Source organism: Pongo pygmaeus, chromosome 7 (assembly GCF_028885625.2).
Source record: "Pongo pygmaeus isolate AG05252 chromosome 7, NHGRI_mPonPyg2-v2.0_pri, whole genome shotgun sequence".
Lineage (NCBI taxonomy): Eukaryota > Metazoa > Chordata > Mammalia > Primates > Hominidae > Pongo > Pongo pygmaeus.
The window spans coordinates 83706357-83723864 of NC_072380.2; the positions used below are offsets into that span (position 1 = coordinate 83706357).

The 17508-nt window shown below is 40.2% G+C and overlaps 2 protein-coding genes across 9 annotated transcripts in view; one reads left to right on the forward strand and one right to left on the reverse strand.

Annotated features, from left to right (window-relative positions):
• EYA1 (EYA transcriptional coactivator and phosphatase 1) overlaps window positions 1–15736 on the reverse strand; it is a 357217-nt gene extending 341481 nt beyond the window's left edge. For 2 of the 8 annotated variants that reach the window (XM_063668879.1, XM_063668880.1), the window contains exon 1: window positions 8731–8870. The gene's annotated coding sequence lies outside the window, so the exon portion shown is untranslated. Of the gene's footprint in view, window positions 1–8730; window positions 8872–9078; window positions 9395–15582 lie in introns of those variants that run through there. The other 6 variants (XM_063668878.1, XM_054499055.2, XM_054499050.2 and 3 more) reach the window with 6 other exon arrangements.
• On the forward strand, window positions 8503–12467 carry LOC129042753 (uncharacterized). Its single transcript, XM_063668485.1, has 3 exons — window positions 8503–9143; window positions 9635–9716; window positions 12225–12467. The coding sequence occupies exons 1-3, from the start codon at window positions 8503–8505 to the stop codon at window positions 12249–12251; spliced, it is 750 nt and encodes a 249-aa protein (XP_063524555.1). The 3' UTR covers window positions 12252–12467.
• Window positions 15737–17508: the final 1772 nt, after the last annotated feature.

A 17508-nucleotide genomic window follows, 5' to 3' on the forward strand; every position in this document is an offset into this window, starting at 1 on the left:
TTTATTTCAAGTATCCTAACAAACAGGCTTAAGCAAAACTGGTGACTTGATGTTTATCTATCCACCTACTTGCCTGCCTACCTACACACATAGAGAGCAACTAGTTACAAAACTGTATAGACCTACACATAAACATATATGGAGGTGAACTTAGAGGTGAACTTCTTAGAGGCTTTGTGTAAACCTAGGAGTGGTTTCTAGAAAAGGAATAGAAGACTATCCAGGTAGGCTAATCTAGGTATAGGTTAGGTAGGGGGACACACTGATGGAGGATTAGTGGAATATTTGTTTGGAGAGATGTGTGGAGTACCAGAGGCAGGTGCCTTGGTGTCAGAGGTCTAGGGCCCTGTCTACCAAGTCTAACATTCTGGGTTAGCTATTCACCCTAAGCATAGAGGAAAAGCCTCTTCCTGAAATGTACTACATCAACTCCTTAAGTAGAAAAAAAAGGGTCAACTGAAAAAAAAATTGAGAAAAAGCTGCACAGTGTTAGGCTGGAGATGCATTTAATGATAGCCTGACTCTCCATATTTTATAGCTGTATGAGGCCATCTAAGAAGAGCAGAGAGTGGCATGCAGACCCTTCCAAGGCCACCACAACACACAGGAGACAGGGTAGGGGCACCCACAGCTCCAGGTGGTAGAGCGCCTGACTGACATTCACAGTACCAAGCCAGATGCTTGAATGGGCATCTGTTGCTGAGCAGAATGGGCAGGTGGCATGAGGAACACCAGAAGGCCTCCCAAACAACAAGGAAACAGGAGTGATGGCCACATTTGATTTGATCTTTCCAACACCTTAGGGAACTATGCCTTCTTCAATCCTACACTCAAAGAAACCCAGCTAGGGAAAGTGGAGGAGGAGAACTCAGTCATGGTCTTTGCTGACCATGAATGAAGGGGATGCTTTAGAAAGCAAGATTTTGGACTGTTAATGAAAAGCTAATTTTGTTAGGTAGCCTCACCTGATACAGGAATAATGGAAGTTTTAGGAAGTGTCTTATATTTGCCACTCTAGGGAGAGTGGAGTGGAAAGGAGTTGAAATCAGTGTACACATCCTAGCAAGTAAACTATGGCAATAAATGTTAGATTTAGGTAGTGATCTAACAGACTCTGCAGAAAAACATTAAATTGAGACTATAATCTGACAAACATTTGCAAACATATAAAATCCCCCTTGGGGGCCCAGAAGCCTTGGAAAGTTGGGCCACTGGTGATGACATTGTAATTATACTGATGAGTTCAGAGGTGCATATTTGGAAGTGATATTTTATGCCCTATTGCAATCCATAAGCCTATTAATTTTCAAAATACAGAATGCTTTAAACACAGAAACTTTAAAGTACATAAAATAAAAAAAATCTATTCTTGGCATTCCTGCCATAATTTAAACTCTCCCTGGGCTGCCAATCTTTCTTCCCAATTCTACAAAGAATCCCTATTCCTTAGAAAAGCAAAAAAATATGTGAGAGATCTGAGCCTAAATTTTCCCAGGTTCAGTTAAATCCATATTCAGTCTATACAGACACATCTATCTTATTCTGTCTTATTCTTATCTATCTTATTCATCATTCTAGCCAAGCAATTGACAAAATAAGCAATAGCACCCCATTGTACAGGTAAACCTTATCTTATTTTTATTTTAGTTCTAGCTCATCACAAACATCCTGGCTATTTTTAGAACAAAAGATAGGGAGAAGAAAAGTTGGAAAAAGTATAGATTATGGTGACATGAAGCAGACAGAGAAAGGGTCAAGCCAGGCAGGCCATGGGGACAGACTTCCCAGGTTGAAGAAAAATAGGGTGGGGGTGGGAGTGGGGGATAATATGCTTGGGAAGAAAACAATATTTATTTTTTTTCATACATGACATGTATTTTAATTTTTCCTGCTGATTTTGAAAAATGGGTTACATTTTGGATGCCATATTTTTCATCTCTAATGAACCAGAGACCCATCAGATACTGGAAATAACTTGTGGCTCCTTGGATGAAAGAATATTTTCATTACAACACACCATCACTTTACTCTTTGCCTTCTCACCAAGTGTTGAGTTTTCTAACATTCCTGAGAAGCAGAAGGAAACTAGTGGCTGAACATTGCTTTATAGAAAAGAAAAGGGCTATTCTGAAATAAGTCCCCAGAAGACTACAACTACAGATTGAATAAACATATCAAGTCAAGGGGTTTCTAAGAAAATTTACAAACAGAAGCCTGCAGTGAAATGAACCGTTGGATAAATGACCTCCAGAGCCCTACTCAACTCACTACTTCATGGCTCCAGAAGCCACAAGGTGCCATGTCTGTCACCTCTTCTGTGCTTTCTTCGCCTTCCTAAGGAATTTGGTTATATCAAAGAAACAGAGATTGGGCATACTCAGATGAGTCAGACTCAGAAACCATATACTCATCAGTCTTTCAAACAGTAAAAAGGGGTATATCCCAACCACTGAAGCTGTTAATGAAAAACAAGTTGGTCTCTACCTTGGTGAAAGTCTTAGTTGTAGATGTGGTTTCTACAGAAGTAAATGTATACACCAATACCTTTTTATAGGTTTTCCACTCATTTACTGGTACTGCTGATTTAAAGTTTTAAGGATGAAGCCTGTTTATAAAGAATAGACAGGCATCAAAGTAAATATGATCAAATTTCTGCTTCTACCATATGTGACTTCCTTCTAACTTCAGATGAAAAATGCAAGGCAAGTAGAAAGTCAAATGAACTGATGCTAATTAGAATGATGACATGCTTATTTGGTAAGGGAAATTGAATTCAAACTATATTTTCAAGAACATTAAACCCACAAATATTTTAATATAGTACTTACTATGTGAACAACATTAAGAAAACTCTAAGTAAGTGACAATTGATTATGATTGATGGCACACCCATAAGGGATTTGAGAAAGTGGTACGTACACAGCTTGAGAACCACAGTCCTATAAAGCCTGTTTGTAATGAGGAAATTCAGGCAATCAAAAGAAAATCGTCTAAAACATAATCTAATTGCACATAAGAAGCTTTGCAATTTTACTAGGGTGGTATATTGATTCTGCTGCATCCACTATTGCTAGTCTTCTTCAAATGTTGTTTTGATACAATATATCACAGAAACAGCTTCTCAGCCTACTAACTCTACAGGATCAGTTTTAAAATAACAAGCTGCAAACAACTGGCAGCAAACAAAACTGGCTCCACTCAGTTATTTTTGCTGTCCAAATTAATGACTACACCTAAATGATGAATTTTCCTACTTTATTCAAAAGGAGAAGAGATACAAAATATCTACTCCTTTACTTTTTTAAACTTTAAATTTAGGACTATATGTGCAGGTTTGTTATATAGGTAAATTTGTGTCATGGGGGTTTGTTGTACTTATTTCATCACCCAGGTATTAAGCCTAGTACCCATCAGTCACTTTTCCTGATCCTCTCCCTCCTACCACCCTTCACCCTCCAATAGACCCCAGGGTGTGTTGTTCCCCTTTATGTATCCATGTGTTCTTATCATTCAGCACCCACTTACAAGTGAGAACACGCACTATTTGGTTTTCTGTTTCTGCCTTAGTTTGCTAAGTATAATGGCCTCCAGCTCCATCCATGTTCTTGCAAAGGATGTGACCTTATTCTTTTCTTGGCTGAGTGGTATTCCAAGGTGTGTATGTATCACATTTTCTTTATCCAGTCTACCACTGATGGGCATTTAGGTTGATTTCATGTCTTTGCCATTGTAAATATTGCTGCACTGAACATACACGTGCATGTGTCTTTAAAATAGAACGATTTACATTCTTTTGGGTATATTCCTAGTAATGGGATTCCCGGGTCAAATGGTATTTATGTTTTTCAGTCTTTGAGGAATTGCCACACTGTCTTCCACAATGGTTGAACTCATTTATATTCCCATCAACAGAGTATAAGCATGCCTTTTTCTCTGCAACCTCACCAGCATTCGTTATTTTCTGACTTTTTAATAATAACCATCTGAGTGGTATGAGATGGTATCTCATTGTGGTTTTGATTTGCATTTCTCTAATGATCAATGATGTTGAGCTTTTCTTCATATGATTTTTGGCCACATGTATGTCTTTGGAAAGTGTCTGTTCATGTCCTTTGCCCACTTTTTAATGGGGTTTTTTTCTTGTAAATTTGTTTAAGTTCCTTATAGATGCTGGATATTAGACTTTTGTCAGATTCATAGTTTGCAGACATTTTTTTCCCATTCTTTAGATTGTCTCTTCACTCTGTTGACAATTTCCTTTGCTGTGCAGAAGCTCTTTAGATCTCACTTGTTGCTTTTGTTGCAATTGCTTTTGGTGTCTTCCTCATTAAATCTATGCCCTTTCATATGTCCAGAATAGTGTTGCCTAGGTTGTCTTCCGGGGTTTTTATAGTTTTGGGTTTTGCATTTATCCTTTACTTTTATCTAGAAAGATCTACCACCAAACACCTCCTAACATGTTAAAAATATACCACAACAACTTGTCCATGATGGAAAGCAAACAGTGGTTACCTGGAGCAGAGATTGGGGGGTGATGAACTGCAGAGTGGCCTGAGGGAACTTTTTGGGGTATTGAAAGTGTACTGTATCTCAAGGGTAGTGTTTACATGGGTGTACGTGATTGTCAAAATTCATTGAGCTCTAAGCTTAACAAAGTTGAGTTTTAAAAATATGCCACAACTTATATTCCTATAAATTATCAACCTTTTTTTCCCAGTACCATCAAGGAGGTAAGAAACTGTAGTTTAGTTTCTGATAAATGATAACTGCCTTCTTTACTGGGTATAATATCTAGCCTTTGCCCCTCTAAATTAAACATGATGTTAGTGCTGATCTTTGTTTAGCTGTTTATCCACCAATATCCCTCTCAAATGCAGGTGAGATTTATTCCTACTTGAGTAAATTATATAGTTCAACATCCAACAATATTCATTTTTAGGTGTAGAAATGAAGAAGGGGCTGAAAAACATATCCTTGCTTTAAGAGATGAGGATTAGGAAACATATAATGTTCTTTAATATTAAGATTCAGTTGATATGTCAGTGATTGATATGATCCCACAGGATTAATTTTTTTAGTGTTTAATCAGGAATGAGAAAATAAACGCCCTCCTGCTCTACTCCAACACCCACCTCCAACCTGTGACAACCACAACTCAAGTTTAGCAAAGCAGTTTCCTCATTTCCTGGATGCTGACTCTTACTTTTCACTGCTTCTTGACCAGAGTAAGGATTGCCTGATGAACTCAGACTGCAGGACTGCAGTCTCAGGGGCCAAAAAAAGAAAAATAAAAAGACAGTAATGGAGAAATCATTAAGCTGTCAAAAAAGAGGCACTGACTCAGGGTTTCTTTGACTTTCACTCTTTCCTTGAAACCAAAGGGCAACTCATATTGGAGCAAAGCTAGAAAGGTTCAAGAAATCGGTCTCCCCTCAATACTACGAGAAAAGAGTTAATGGGTGGTGTAATGTGATAGAAATATACATGGCAAAGGATGTCGTGATGGGGTCACAGAAGGAAGTCAGGGAATCCAAATTTCTATCTAGGGCAGGAATCATCTGAAACATCCTTGGCAGATAGCCAATCTGCTTCTGCATGAATACTTCTGGGAACAGAAACTCATCTCCTGAAAGCTTCTGAAAGACTAACTTTCCAGCTCTGGACAAGTTTGTTAAGCCACCTAGTCCAGCACTGGAAAGTTTAGTCTTTAGGAGGCTTTTCCTTATACTAAGCTGAAATAGAATCATCAAAGCCCTCTTCTCTAAGGTTAATTTTTCTTCTGCACCAACACAATATTTCAACATCCTCCTATACAAAATGATCCTTGAAATATTTGAAGATTACAATCTTTCCTAAAGGCTCTGCTCTCTAGGATTGAAACCTGATTGTACATCTTTTTTAAATGAGTTACTTACTTAACTTTCTGATCCTCCTCCAAAGGACCTACCTGTTGGTCAATGACCCCTGGATCTGAACACCATTGGCACTTACTGAGCTTAGGGATATTCAAATTCTTCTGCAAATGGCCTGTTTTCAAGTCGTAATTCTGCTGTTCTATATTTGGGAAACTGATTCATTTCTGTGAAATTCTCATCTTGCTGGTTTCTGTCTATCAGTCAGGCTCACTCAGATTCTCTTTGACTCATGATTCCGTAAGCCAATGACAGGGATATCCATTCCAGCCTTGTGTAATATGCCAACCTAAAAACCATCACTTTAGCTTTCTTCTTTCAAGTCACAGATAGAAATGATGAGTGGGAGAAAGCTAAAAGCAGAGCCAGTCTGGATGAGTGAAAGGGTAGACTGAAAACTCAGTGCAGGAGGGTAGGGATTTGAGTCTGTAACTCTGGCACTTATCAACTCTATAATCTTGGAAATATTAACCAGTCTGAACCTGCTTTTTCATCAGTACAATGGCATTAATGCCATCTAATAGGATGGAAAACACTGACGATGCACCCTACACGTAGTACATGCTCAATAAATAACTGTGAGTGTATAAGCACATCATAAAGGATAAAAGGTCATAAAACCATAATGCAATATACTCAGTTGTCTGCTTTTTATATCCAAAAAAATAGCTAGATTCACGTAAGTCAATTTTCTAAGAAAAATTAGACACTTTTAGGCATTGCATTTCAGGTTACTAAGATAACAATTAGTAAACCAATAATGTTATTGTAACACCTCTCTCTCTAATTATCTTTTGTATACATCTCGACTTTTTTGTAGGCTAAATAACTCCACTATTAGATTTTTTTCGTAGTTCTTATTTTGTTCCTTTTTTTTTTTTTTTTTTTTTTTTGAGATGGAGTCTCGCTCTGTCGCCCAGGCTGGAGTGCAGTGGGGCGATCTCGGCTCACTGCAAGCTCTGCCTCCCGGGTTCACGCCATTCTCCTGCCTCAGCCTCCCAAGTAGCTGAGATTACAGGTGCCCACCACCACGCCCAGCTAATTTTTTGTATTTTTAGTAGTGGCGGGGTTTCACCCGTTAGCCAGGATGGTCTGGATCTCCTGACCTCATGATCCTCCCGCCTCGGCCTCCCAAAGTGCTGGGATTACAGGCGTGAGCCACTGCGTCTGGCCTTTTTTCCCTATCTTAATTGGCACTTCTCTCTGCTTTCTCTCCAAGGCCTTCACAGATTCCAAATGGGACACAAGTTACACTGTGCTCTCTCTTGAGCAGGGAACAGTCTAATTTAGTTTCATTTTGTCTGACATCCATCCCTGTTCAAATCTAGCCCCAGCTACCATCCCAGCACATCAGTGTCTACCCTAGGTCTCTCCTGCTCACCTGCAGCTACCACAGACCACTCCCAGATGCCCCTAGTGCCAACAACTCTCCACCTGGCCAATGCCCCTTCCACCCAGAGTCCTACATGGTCTCCAAGTCTCATTCAGGCCACTCTGCCAGGAAGCCTTGCACACCTATTTTTTTCCCCGTCTGAGTACCAGTCACATTGGATCACAATTGTCCACCAGACTGCTTGCTCTTTCAATGCAGAAACCATTTTTATCTATGTAACAAAATGTCTAGTACAATGCACATTTTCCAATAGTGGCTGAATGAACAACTCAAAGGAGAGACCCAGGACATTGAAGGTATTGGTGTCTCTGAACAAAATGGAAGAATGCCTTCATTGACCAACATGGACATCCTGCCCTTACATTATTCCTGCACTTTGCACTCATAGCCAGGATCCTCTGTGCTTAGTAGACACTTTCTACCGATTCTTTTTTTTTTTTTTGAACGCTCTGTCGCCCAGGCTGGACGGCAGTGGCGCAATCTCGGCTCACTGCAACCTCCAACCTCCCTGGTTCAGACAATTCCCCTGCCTCAGCCTCCCGAGTAGCTGGGATTACAGGCGCCCGCCACCACGCCCGGCTAATTTTTGTGTATTTTTAGTAGAGACGGGGCTTCACCATGTTGGCCAGACTGGTCTCGAACTCCTGACCTCAGGCAGTCTGCCCTCCTCGGCCTCCCAAAGTGCTGGGATTACAAGCCTGAGCCACAGCGCCTGGCCCGATTCTTTTGAATATATAATCAACTCACACTTCATGACAGATTTCAGTCACTCTCCCACTGGAATTTTTTAAGAAAGCCTTCACTTTTATGAGATGATTTACCTACCTAGCATTAGTCAGTCTTGCTACCACAACAAAAGTCTGGTGGGCCTTAATTACCATAAAGAAAACGATGAAAAGTGTTTACACAGCAGGCATTATTCCCACCCACACGTCTCCAACCCTCATAAAAGCAGAGATCTTGTTTATTTTTCTTTGCTTTCCTAATTATTCACAGAAATAATAATTCTCCGAAAGTAGACCCCTCCAATTCATCTCTACTTCTTTTAACTCGCCTCTTTGACTTGGACCAATCAAACCACTTTTGGCCAAAGGAAAGACCTGGGCCAGAAAGCGCTAAGACTAAGAATCTGCCTGCCTGGGCTGCCCTCCAGATGTTTCCCATTACTGGAACTTCGAGCGCACGCACATGTCTAAGATGGCAATCACAACATCAAATCAGGCCAAGAGGACCCTCCCCTCCGTCCCCCGACGTCCCAATCAGTTACCACCTCCCCGAAGGAAAACAAACCGGCCCCTGACACATCCCTCCACGTGCAGCGCCCGACGCCGCGGGCCTTGGGCGGCTGCACGTCTCCACTGCCGGCCACGGCGCAAGGCCCCATTATTGCGCGCGCGCCGCTCCCTTCCAGGTGACTTCGCGTACCTGGCGGCGGCGCCTTCGGCCTCGGAGGCTGCCCGGGCGGGCTGGGGCTCCGGCGGCGCTCGCTGGGAGTCGCGGCGCCCCTCAGCTGCTTCCCGGGCGCCGATCGCCGCCCTCCTGCCCCGGGGTGGGGCCGAGGGCGTCAGCAGCCGCGGGCTCTCGGCCGCCGCCTGGGAACCTAGGGTCAGATTTAGTTTCACAACAACGTCTCCTCGTCACCGCAACCCAACTGGAGGCAGAAGCCGGCGGGGCGGCCGAGCGGGGCGGGACGGGAGCGCGGCCGCCGCGGGCCACGGTGGGGAGCCGGCGCGGGGGACCCTGGCGGGCCCCGGGCAGCGCGGCTGCACTTACTTGTGTCACAACTGCGGCGACGTGGGGCTGAGGAACCGGTTCTTCCAAAAGCAAACCGAAAATGGGTAACAGAGAGGCCAGGGCAGCGCTAAGAGGGGTTCCGCCTCTGTGTTTAGGGCAAAAAACCCGGCTCGGGCTTCCAGAAATTCGAGCCAGCGGTGGCTTTCTGTTTCTTTCCTTTCTAAAAGCTCCTGTGCCTCCGGGTCGAGGGGCGCCCTTCGCGCAGCTCCGAGTGCACAGCGACACCAGGGCTGGCGCTGGAGAGGGGAGCCCTCTTCCCAGCACCCCTCGGGTCTCCCCCGTACCCCTACCCACAGCCCCTTCCCTGGGCCCGACGCCCCTCCGCTCTGCAGCCGGAGCCTGGGCCTGGTGCCCACTGCCCCGCGGGGTGTCTCGGACGCCTGGCCCCTGCAGCGTTTTCTACGGAGAGGCCTCAGAAACAGAAGGAGGGGGTGGTGGGTTAGCTCTGTCACCGCGAGGGAGCTAGGTGTGCATGGGGAGGTCCTGAAGGGGAGGATGGGTGGAGTGATTTGTGATTTGGGGCGAGGGGCCGTAGGTTGGATGTAAAGGAATATTCAGTCAGCCTGAAACTTATGAAAACATCTGGGATTCAAATACCTTTAGAAGTGATCTTAAGGGTATGTATTCTAACTTCTTACAGATAGCGTAACTGAGGCCAAGAATGGTAAATGGATTACCCCAAAGTCGGGCAGGGGAGCCTTGACTAAATGCCCAGGCCTAACCCATTGTCCTTTCTTCTAAACTTTTTGCCTTTCTTTGCACCAGGGACGCTTTGAGATGGTAGGGGGAAGTTTCTGTAACCCCCAAATTCCCTTGTCTCTATAACTTAAGGGGAGCTACAGAACCTTGATTCGACCTGTAAAGTATTTCAGCATGGGATGAATCATCCATTACAAGCCAGTAATCTGAGATGTTCCTTCTCCAGGAACTTCGTCTTACTTGATTGGGGAATCCAATCAGGAGCAGTGAAAGATATGCAAATACCTTGATGATTTGCTCTTATAAGGACTCATCGCTTCTCAGTGAGCATCAGAATGTTGGCTCTTCTCTCCCTCAGATGAAATCCCTTCCCCATCCCCCACTCAATTGTTCACATCCAATGAGATCATGTAAGCAAAAGGGCCTTAGAAAGTAGAAAGCATAGCATGAATGCAGGTATTATTGTACAGACTCTTTCAAAATTGTCTAGATTCACACACTTTACTATTGTTTCTGTCAGTCATTGAGTATCTGTTGACTTGTGCTAGATGCCATGAAGAGTCAGAACAATGAGATCTAATCCTTCACCTTCAAAGGCCACAGATTATAGATTCTGAGATAAGACCAACACACAGGAAATAATCAGAAATCTACACAAAGACTGATTTTTTTGGTCCTTAACTGTTGGATATTTTTATGTTTTCAGACACAGAAACTTTCCAAAATAAACCATGTATATTGGGTGAGGGAGACTTCATGTAGAAATCAATGCATCAATAAACTGTTAACCCAATAACACCCCAATACCTTGCCCAAATAGAAATGTTAGCCAAATTACCCAGTTGATGAGGATGGCTTTTCCTTTTTGAAAAGGAAACTACTACCTATGCTTTCTACCTATTCATAAAGAATTACTATAACATAAAAAAGCAAATCCGGAGACTTAAAGATTAGGTGACCAAAAATTTTATTGGGGGGGGAGAAAAAATAACCCAAAGCTACCAGACATAAGTGTTTGCTAAGAACTTACCAAAGGCAATGAAAGTTTCTCATGTCAAAGATTGCAGGCATACTATCTATTTGAAAATCATATTTTAAAAATCAATTTATATAATTCAGAAGTAACATATCACCTAAAATTTTTATGTATTAATAGAAGAATTATTTTGATACTTTATCCTAGTGTTCTTTAAGTTTGAGAGAACAGTTCTCAACCCAAATATCTGACCATTTTATTTTTTCAGGGAAACCCACTTTCATATGGCCCTGGATAAAAACCTATCTAAATGTTGAACCAGTTTCTGAATTTGAAGGTGTGGAGAATTATTTCATCACTACTCTTCCAGAAAGGCCATATGTTTAAAATATTGACAGTAGTGGATTCAGAAGATAGAGTCATATTCAGAATTTTTTATTTAGGAAAGTTATTTGCACAAAGTACATTTATTTTAGCACAGTATAAAATTCTTCATATTCTCCAAAACAGGAGTAGCAGGAGCCAATTCATCCAGTATAATGTATTCCAGACACTTGCTGGAATAAACAATGCTCTTGAGCCCCTCAGATGCATAGCCAATAGGGAGCTGTTGACTACTTGAGGTTTTTACACATCACTCAGCCAGATCAGAAATCCAAATCCCAAATCAGTCACAGGCACACAGCGTGGATTTACAGTCCTGCCTGGGTGTAGGGTCACCACCTTCAAATGAGTTATACCACCAGAGATGGCTTTATTTTTGATTAAAGTATACTTAATTTTTAAATTTTAGATGAATACAAGTATGAATAAAATTTTTAATACAAATTTAAATGTCCTTGCAACACCAAGCCAAAACAGGCTAGAACATATATTCATAATTATCCATCTGAGGTTATATTCGAGTTTACATACATATCTTGATATAGACATAGATATAGATATATTTATCTGTAAAATTTCCATGAATAACTAGAATATACCATAAGGAGTCAATTATGTATCTGTTAGTTTATATTGGACTTAGAACATTCAGCTGTTTACATATTATAACATGTTAATCCTAACTGCTATCCTAACCTAAATTATGTACCATAAAGACATGACAATGGTTTTTTTCACATGAAGGCACAAAAATTGCTGAAGTGTAAGAGTTATATGCTGGCTTATGGCATAAACACAGAACACATGTGATAGAAATGTGCATTTAAACTCAGGTTGTATTCATATTCTCAAATACAGTTCTATGAAAGGCAAAGGGCAAAAATCAACAAGAGTTTCTAGTTCTTTGAGCATTTATATTCTGCCTACACTGACAGGTTAGGTATGTTGTGACCAGTCCTGATTTAAAAGAAATTCACTCTTTCTCTCTCTGTCTCTTTGTCTCACACACACGCACACACTTTGAAAATTTCTTCATTATTTAGTTTGGCAATGTATTTTCCTATAGAAAAACTTCCAAATACACCTAAAATGAGTTATTCTTAAGAAGGAGAATGAAGATCCAACCCATTAACTGAGATCAAGATCTATTCCTGAGCATCAATGAGAGAAGACTGGACCATGTGGGAACAGCTTAGAGTGAAGCCAACTCCCCAGGTGTGAGTTAGGAATTTTCTTATATACAGAAACAATTTAAAGAAACTTTGAATGGATGAATCATTTGTTTCCAATACTGGGCTTTTTACTTTCACTTAGCTAAATCACTTACTATGGTGAGGAATTATGTTAACTCTTTCAATATAAAGTGCATCTCTTCAGTCTAGGGAGCATTAGTTGAAGGCACTAGAATAATAATGCCAACAAAGTTATACTAAGACTAAAGATACAATCTCTAAGCTCTAGGACCTTTATATAAGTACATGCACTCTTTAATCTACTGGAATATCCTGTAACCTGAAAATTAATTTATATGCACATTGATCCCCTAAAACATGTATGAACTAAACTAGGGAGACGTTTATTCACTAGATAGGTATATATTACATGAGCCATAAATTGTGAGTTTTCCAGCCAATTTCTTATTACATTAGGACTGGTTTTCTAAACAAGCTATTGTTGGCTAACATTAGGAAGTAAATTTCCCCATCAAGACTTCTAAAGGACATCACCAGATTCTTTAATTATACCAGGGGTTTGGGAGGTATGCAGTGAAAGAATCTGGGGTGAAGGGAACAAGCTTACTTTTATTTTTATTCACTGTCAGCTTAGGAGACCAAGTGAGGAATGCAACACTAGGATTCTTGACCAGATTTCTACTAAAGCAAAGACTTAAGGTTAATTTTCAAGTAATGTTTTACCTATGTCTCATAAATAATTACTATGCTAAACTTTACTGTATGTTTAATTAATTAAAAAGGAAAACCTGTCCTGTTGAACGTTTCCTTTTAGTGAATCAAAGTTATTGAGATAAAATGTTTCTGCATGTTTAACTTAATTTATCTAATTTTTATTTTATCACTTTTTTCTCTTGACATAAATATGTATACATACATGTCTATATGTTTTTGTTATGATACATATATATGTCTGTATATATGCTTTTTGTTGTCAACTGTTATAGGTGGAGCTTTCCTAAACTTTCAATTTACTTTTATCCAGATAATTCTACTTATTGCCATATCCATTTGTGAGCTGACGTTTACAAATAGATGATATTTAGCAAGTGCTTTTGCGGAATATGATTACTCAATGTGTCAGTCACATGTTCTCGCCCTCCCCCTGGAAAAGGCAATGGCTGATTGTTCTTTTAAACTGTCTATATCATATGACAAACAAACATCAGATTTATTATTTTTTCTCACAACTAGGGAATTTTTAAAATAGCACCTTTTTCTTCAAGAATAAAATTGCAGGTGAATTTTAAAAATAATATTCATCATTTTGTCCTTCCTGTATGGTTTAGAACAGAACTGCATGTTCCACAAGTAAACCCCAATGACCAGCAGAACAGAAATGCTTCAAAGTTTGACTCATGAAGAGTGGACCTCAAGTTTATGACTTTTAGATTATATTTCCCTAGACATACTACTTGCACTTGTCTAGGTTAAATCTCATTTGCTATTTCCTGACCATGCTTTTGGCGGATGGCTGATAGTACTTTTGTTGACTTTGGTTTACATTTGTAAATTACTGTTAAACTTTTTAAAAAGAAAAATCGATTTCATTCTGTGAGTTCTATCATCATGCAAAAACAAAACTGAACAGGTATACCCTTATTTCACAAAGGCCAGGATATGAAAGCTTGGATTCATCAAAAAGATGTAACATTAAAGGTTTTATTCTATAAAAACATAGACTGGATGGAGGCCTATTGAGACGAAACGAGCAGCTCTCCTTTAGCCAACAATAAACCTGAAGAATAGTCCTAGAGGTAGCAGTAAAAATAATTTTCAGACTTCCTTGCCTTGTATGCCAAACCAAGCACCACCAATGTGCCAAAATTAGTGCCAAAAGAGTAGTGGAAACAGGAAAGCAAACAATACATTGTTTGTTTGATAAGTATAAAATATTTAGAGTGAGGAAAATTAAGTTTCCAACATGGTAATTGTCTTTACTTCTTAACATAAAACAAGAGGCACTGAAAAGCTATTTTGGGTAATGAAAATCTAAGTGTCCTTGAATATTTGTCAGATAGAGAGCTGAAATGCTGATTGGGGTTGACTTGTTTTGTTTTCTTGTCTTTTTTTTGGTTTGTTTGTTTATTCCTTGCCTCCATGTGGTTTCTCTTCTAACAGAGATATTTTGTTTGTGTGTATTGTTTGACTAGGATATTCTATTTTATCAAATAAATGTATTATTTTTAACCTATCCTTTAAGGAACAAAACTGAAAATTGCTTTATGGCATCAGTTAAAACCAGTGCTCTTACATGATATTAAATGTATGTATAAACTGAATCATAACTCAAAACCGTACGTTTATGGTGAGTTTGAAAGGAGGGACTCCAAAGGATAAATTTTATCATTTATTTTTCAGAATGCACAGAATACTAACAACTATTGGCCATTTTATTCTGAAATATTTGTCCCAGGATTTCACTTAATTTGCTGAAGATAATGAGGTAAATGGCTAGACCAAATTTTCCCTAAATCTAACATAATGTAGATACTTCCCTTAAAATCATAGAATGTATATATGCAAAAGGAAAACACAAATAACAGCTAACGAAAACTACTGATCAGCTGGGACAATATGTTTGTTGGAGTAAAAACCAGTTACTCATTCACACGCATATGTAAACAAGAAAACATATGAACCCTGTGGTCATTGCAGTGTGATCCCTTATAACAATTTTTAATCTTTGAAGTTATGTATAACTTCTTAGCAGTCTCAAGTCACTAATTTAATAGGTCTGGGTCGTGTCGCAGCAACTCGGGTAATTCTTACATGCAAGCAGATGCAATGACATCCACGGAGGCAAAACGTGGCGTGCATTTGTTTACCTGTACTCTGTGCTGTTGGAAGTGGATTGCCAGTGAGGCCGGACACAGGGGGATATAAACGCATGCAGAAAATTAATTGTGAGCTAGAAATGCTGATCAAATCGTTTGCATCACAAAGCAGTGTTTACTGTTAAGAAATACTGCAAATGTGGTTGCAAGGATCAAAAGTGGATGGCTCATTTGATATGAAAATTGAGCTGGGGGGGAGAGAGAGAGAGAAAGAGAGCGAGAGAGAAAGAGAGAGAGAGAGAAAGAGGGAGAGGGACTGGGGTCGCCCGCAGGTCTGTGGCGACTTGGGAGGAATCACATGACAAAAGACCAAGAAACGACTTGAGCCCAGTTCATATAGTTAAGCGAAATTCACCTCAGGTAGAAGGGTTTTCTCTCGTCGATTTCACCTTCACTCTACGGAAATCTAGCTTCTTAGACAAGGCTTATCTCGTTTCTCAAGCCTAGGACGCTGGTGTATTTTGAGGCAGTCTCCTAGAAGTCCTGGGAGACTCTGGGAGCTGGTACTGTGTGCAGGCGCGACCTATAGCTCTGCCTGGTGGATCTGCAATTCGATTTCAGGCCTTTTTCCCCCTCGGCATTTTTTTTTTCCCTGACTACTTGAGAGGAAAAAAACAAAAACTGTATAAGAAACTCGAGAAGAGACTGTGGGATGCAGAACCGCACACGTGGTCCTGCAAATTGGATAGGAGACTGGGGGAGGCGGGGAAGAGAGGAGAAGGGAAACTAGAAATTATGGTACAGCTTTAGAATTCGAGAATCTCCATTGTTCTTTCCCAGTCTGTATTGTTTTTGGTTCTTCACAGCTGCACTTATCCAATAAAAGTGGAAGAGCGAAGGTGATTGTCTGAACAGAGACGTGTCTATGGACAGAAATGTACAAGCAGCATGTGGTGGGGATTTTTGCTCACAAGAGAGATGCAGTCCCTGAGGCTGTTTCTAAGTAGTTGTAGATTATTTTACCAAAGATTATGAACAGCTTCTTTGTCCAAATCTAAGACACAGAGATGTGTCACCTCCTTCAAACAGGACATTCGAATTTCATTCCTTTAGAGAGCAGTCAAGCCCTCAGGAATTAGAGAAGATGAAAGAACATCCTTTTATGATATGTTTTGGGTAGCTAAACAGGTAGGCAGATAAGTAAAAGAAAGTGGATTGCTTCTGGAAGCTGTTTTGCTTCAGAATGTGCCTTTTTTGGCTAAAAATAATTTATTGTAAATAAAAGGAAAAGAGAAACTTCTGTCAATGTAGATGCATCATTTGATAAATAAAATCGAAAACGAATTTTCTTTGGAAAGGAGAAGATAAAGTGCTACTTCTGATATCTCAATCAAGTCAAGATTTAAGAAAAATTATTCCCCAATAAGAATGTTGTGTTTTGTTTTTCTTTTCTAACATGTCTTAAATTAAACAAAACCTGTTAACAAGATTGTAATGAAAACTTTGCATCATCTAAACATCCAAAGACAGAAATTCTAGATTGATTGTATTTGGGCACCGCAAAGATTTTATTGCTAGATATCACAGAAGTAGTGGAACCAGAGGCAGTGAAAGCAGTGGGACTCTACCTGGGGCCGGGTGCCAGGGGGAGACTTTAGAAAACGTTCCCCCAATTAAAAAAGAAAAAAACTGCATGAAAGGTTGAGCTAAGCTTTATTTTTTCAGGATATATTTTCAAATATATAGATTTTGAAGGCCAATTGCCAATTCACGAATGTATGGAAATGAAACACAAGAGCAAATGCCAAATGCCTGTGGTTTACGTATGCTTCGTAAAATCACGGGGTTTTTATATTCATGTGGATAATGGAGAGAGATAAAATGATAGATAAAAGCCCGTGTGGGTTTGTCGTGGATTTCCATACAAGACAGACACTTTCTTAAGTTTCCAAATTCTTCATTTACAAACACTTGTCTAATATTTTAAGCTTCCGACGCGACAGCAGACATTTCCTTATTTTGCTTCTAGGAAGTACTTGGGAAAAGATAACCCAAGAGATACTTCTAAGTGAAGCCCGTCCTTGCTGGTTGACCTCAGGAAACCATGGGAAGTGTGTGGCCATCTCTGCAAGGATGCTGGGTGTGAAAAGGTGAGGGGACTTCAACTGACATCCACAGTCCCATGTCCTTGTGGAGCTTTGAATAACGCTTATTTAGCACAATTCTTCGGATGCAAGGAAGGAAAAGGAGAGAGCTCCTTCGAGTGGGAGAAGTGGATGTAAGGGGGGTTTTATGACGCCTTGGTGAGGGCAGATCAAGAAAGCCCCCTGGGGCAGCTGAG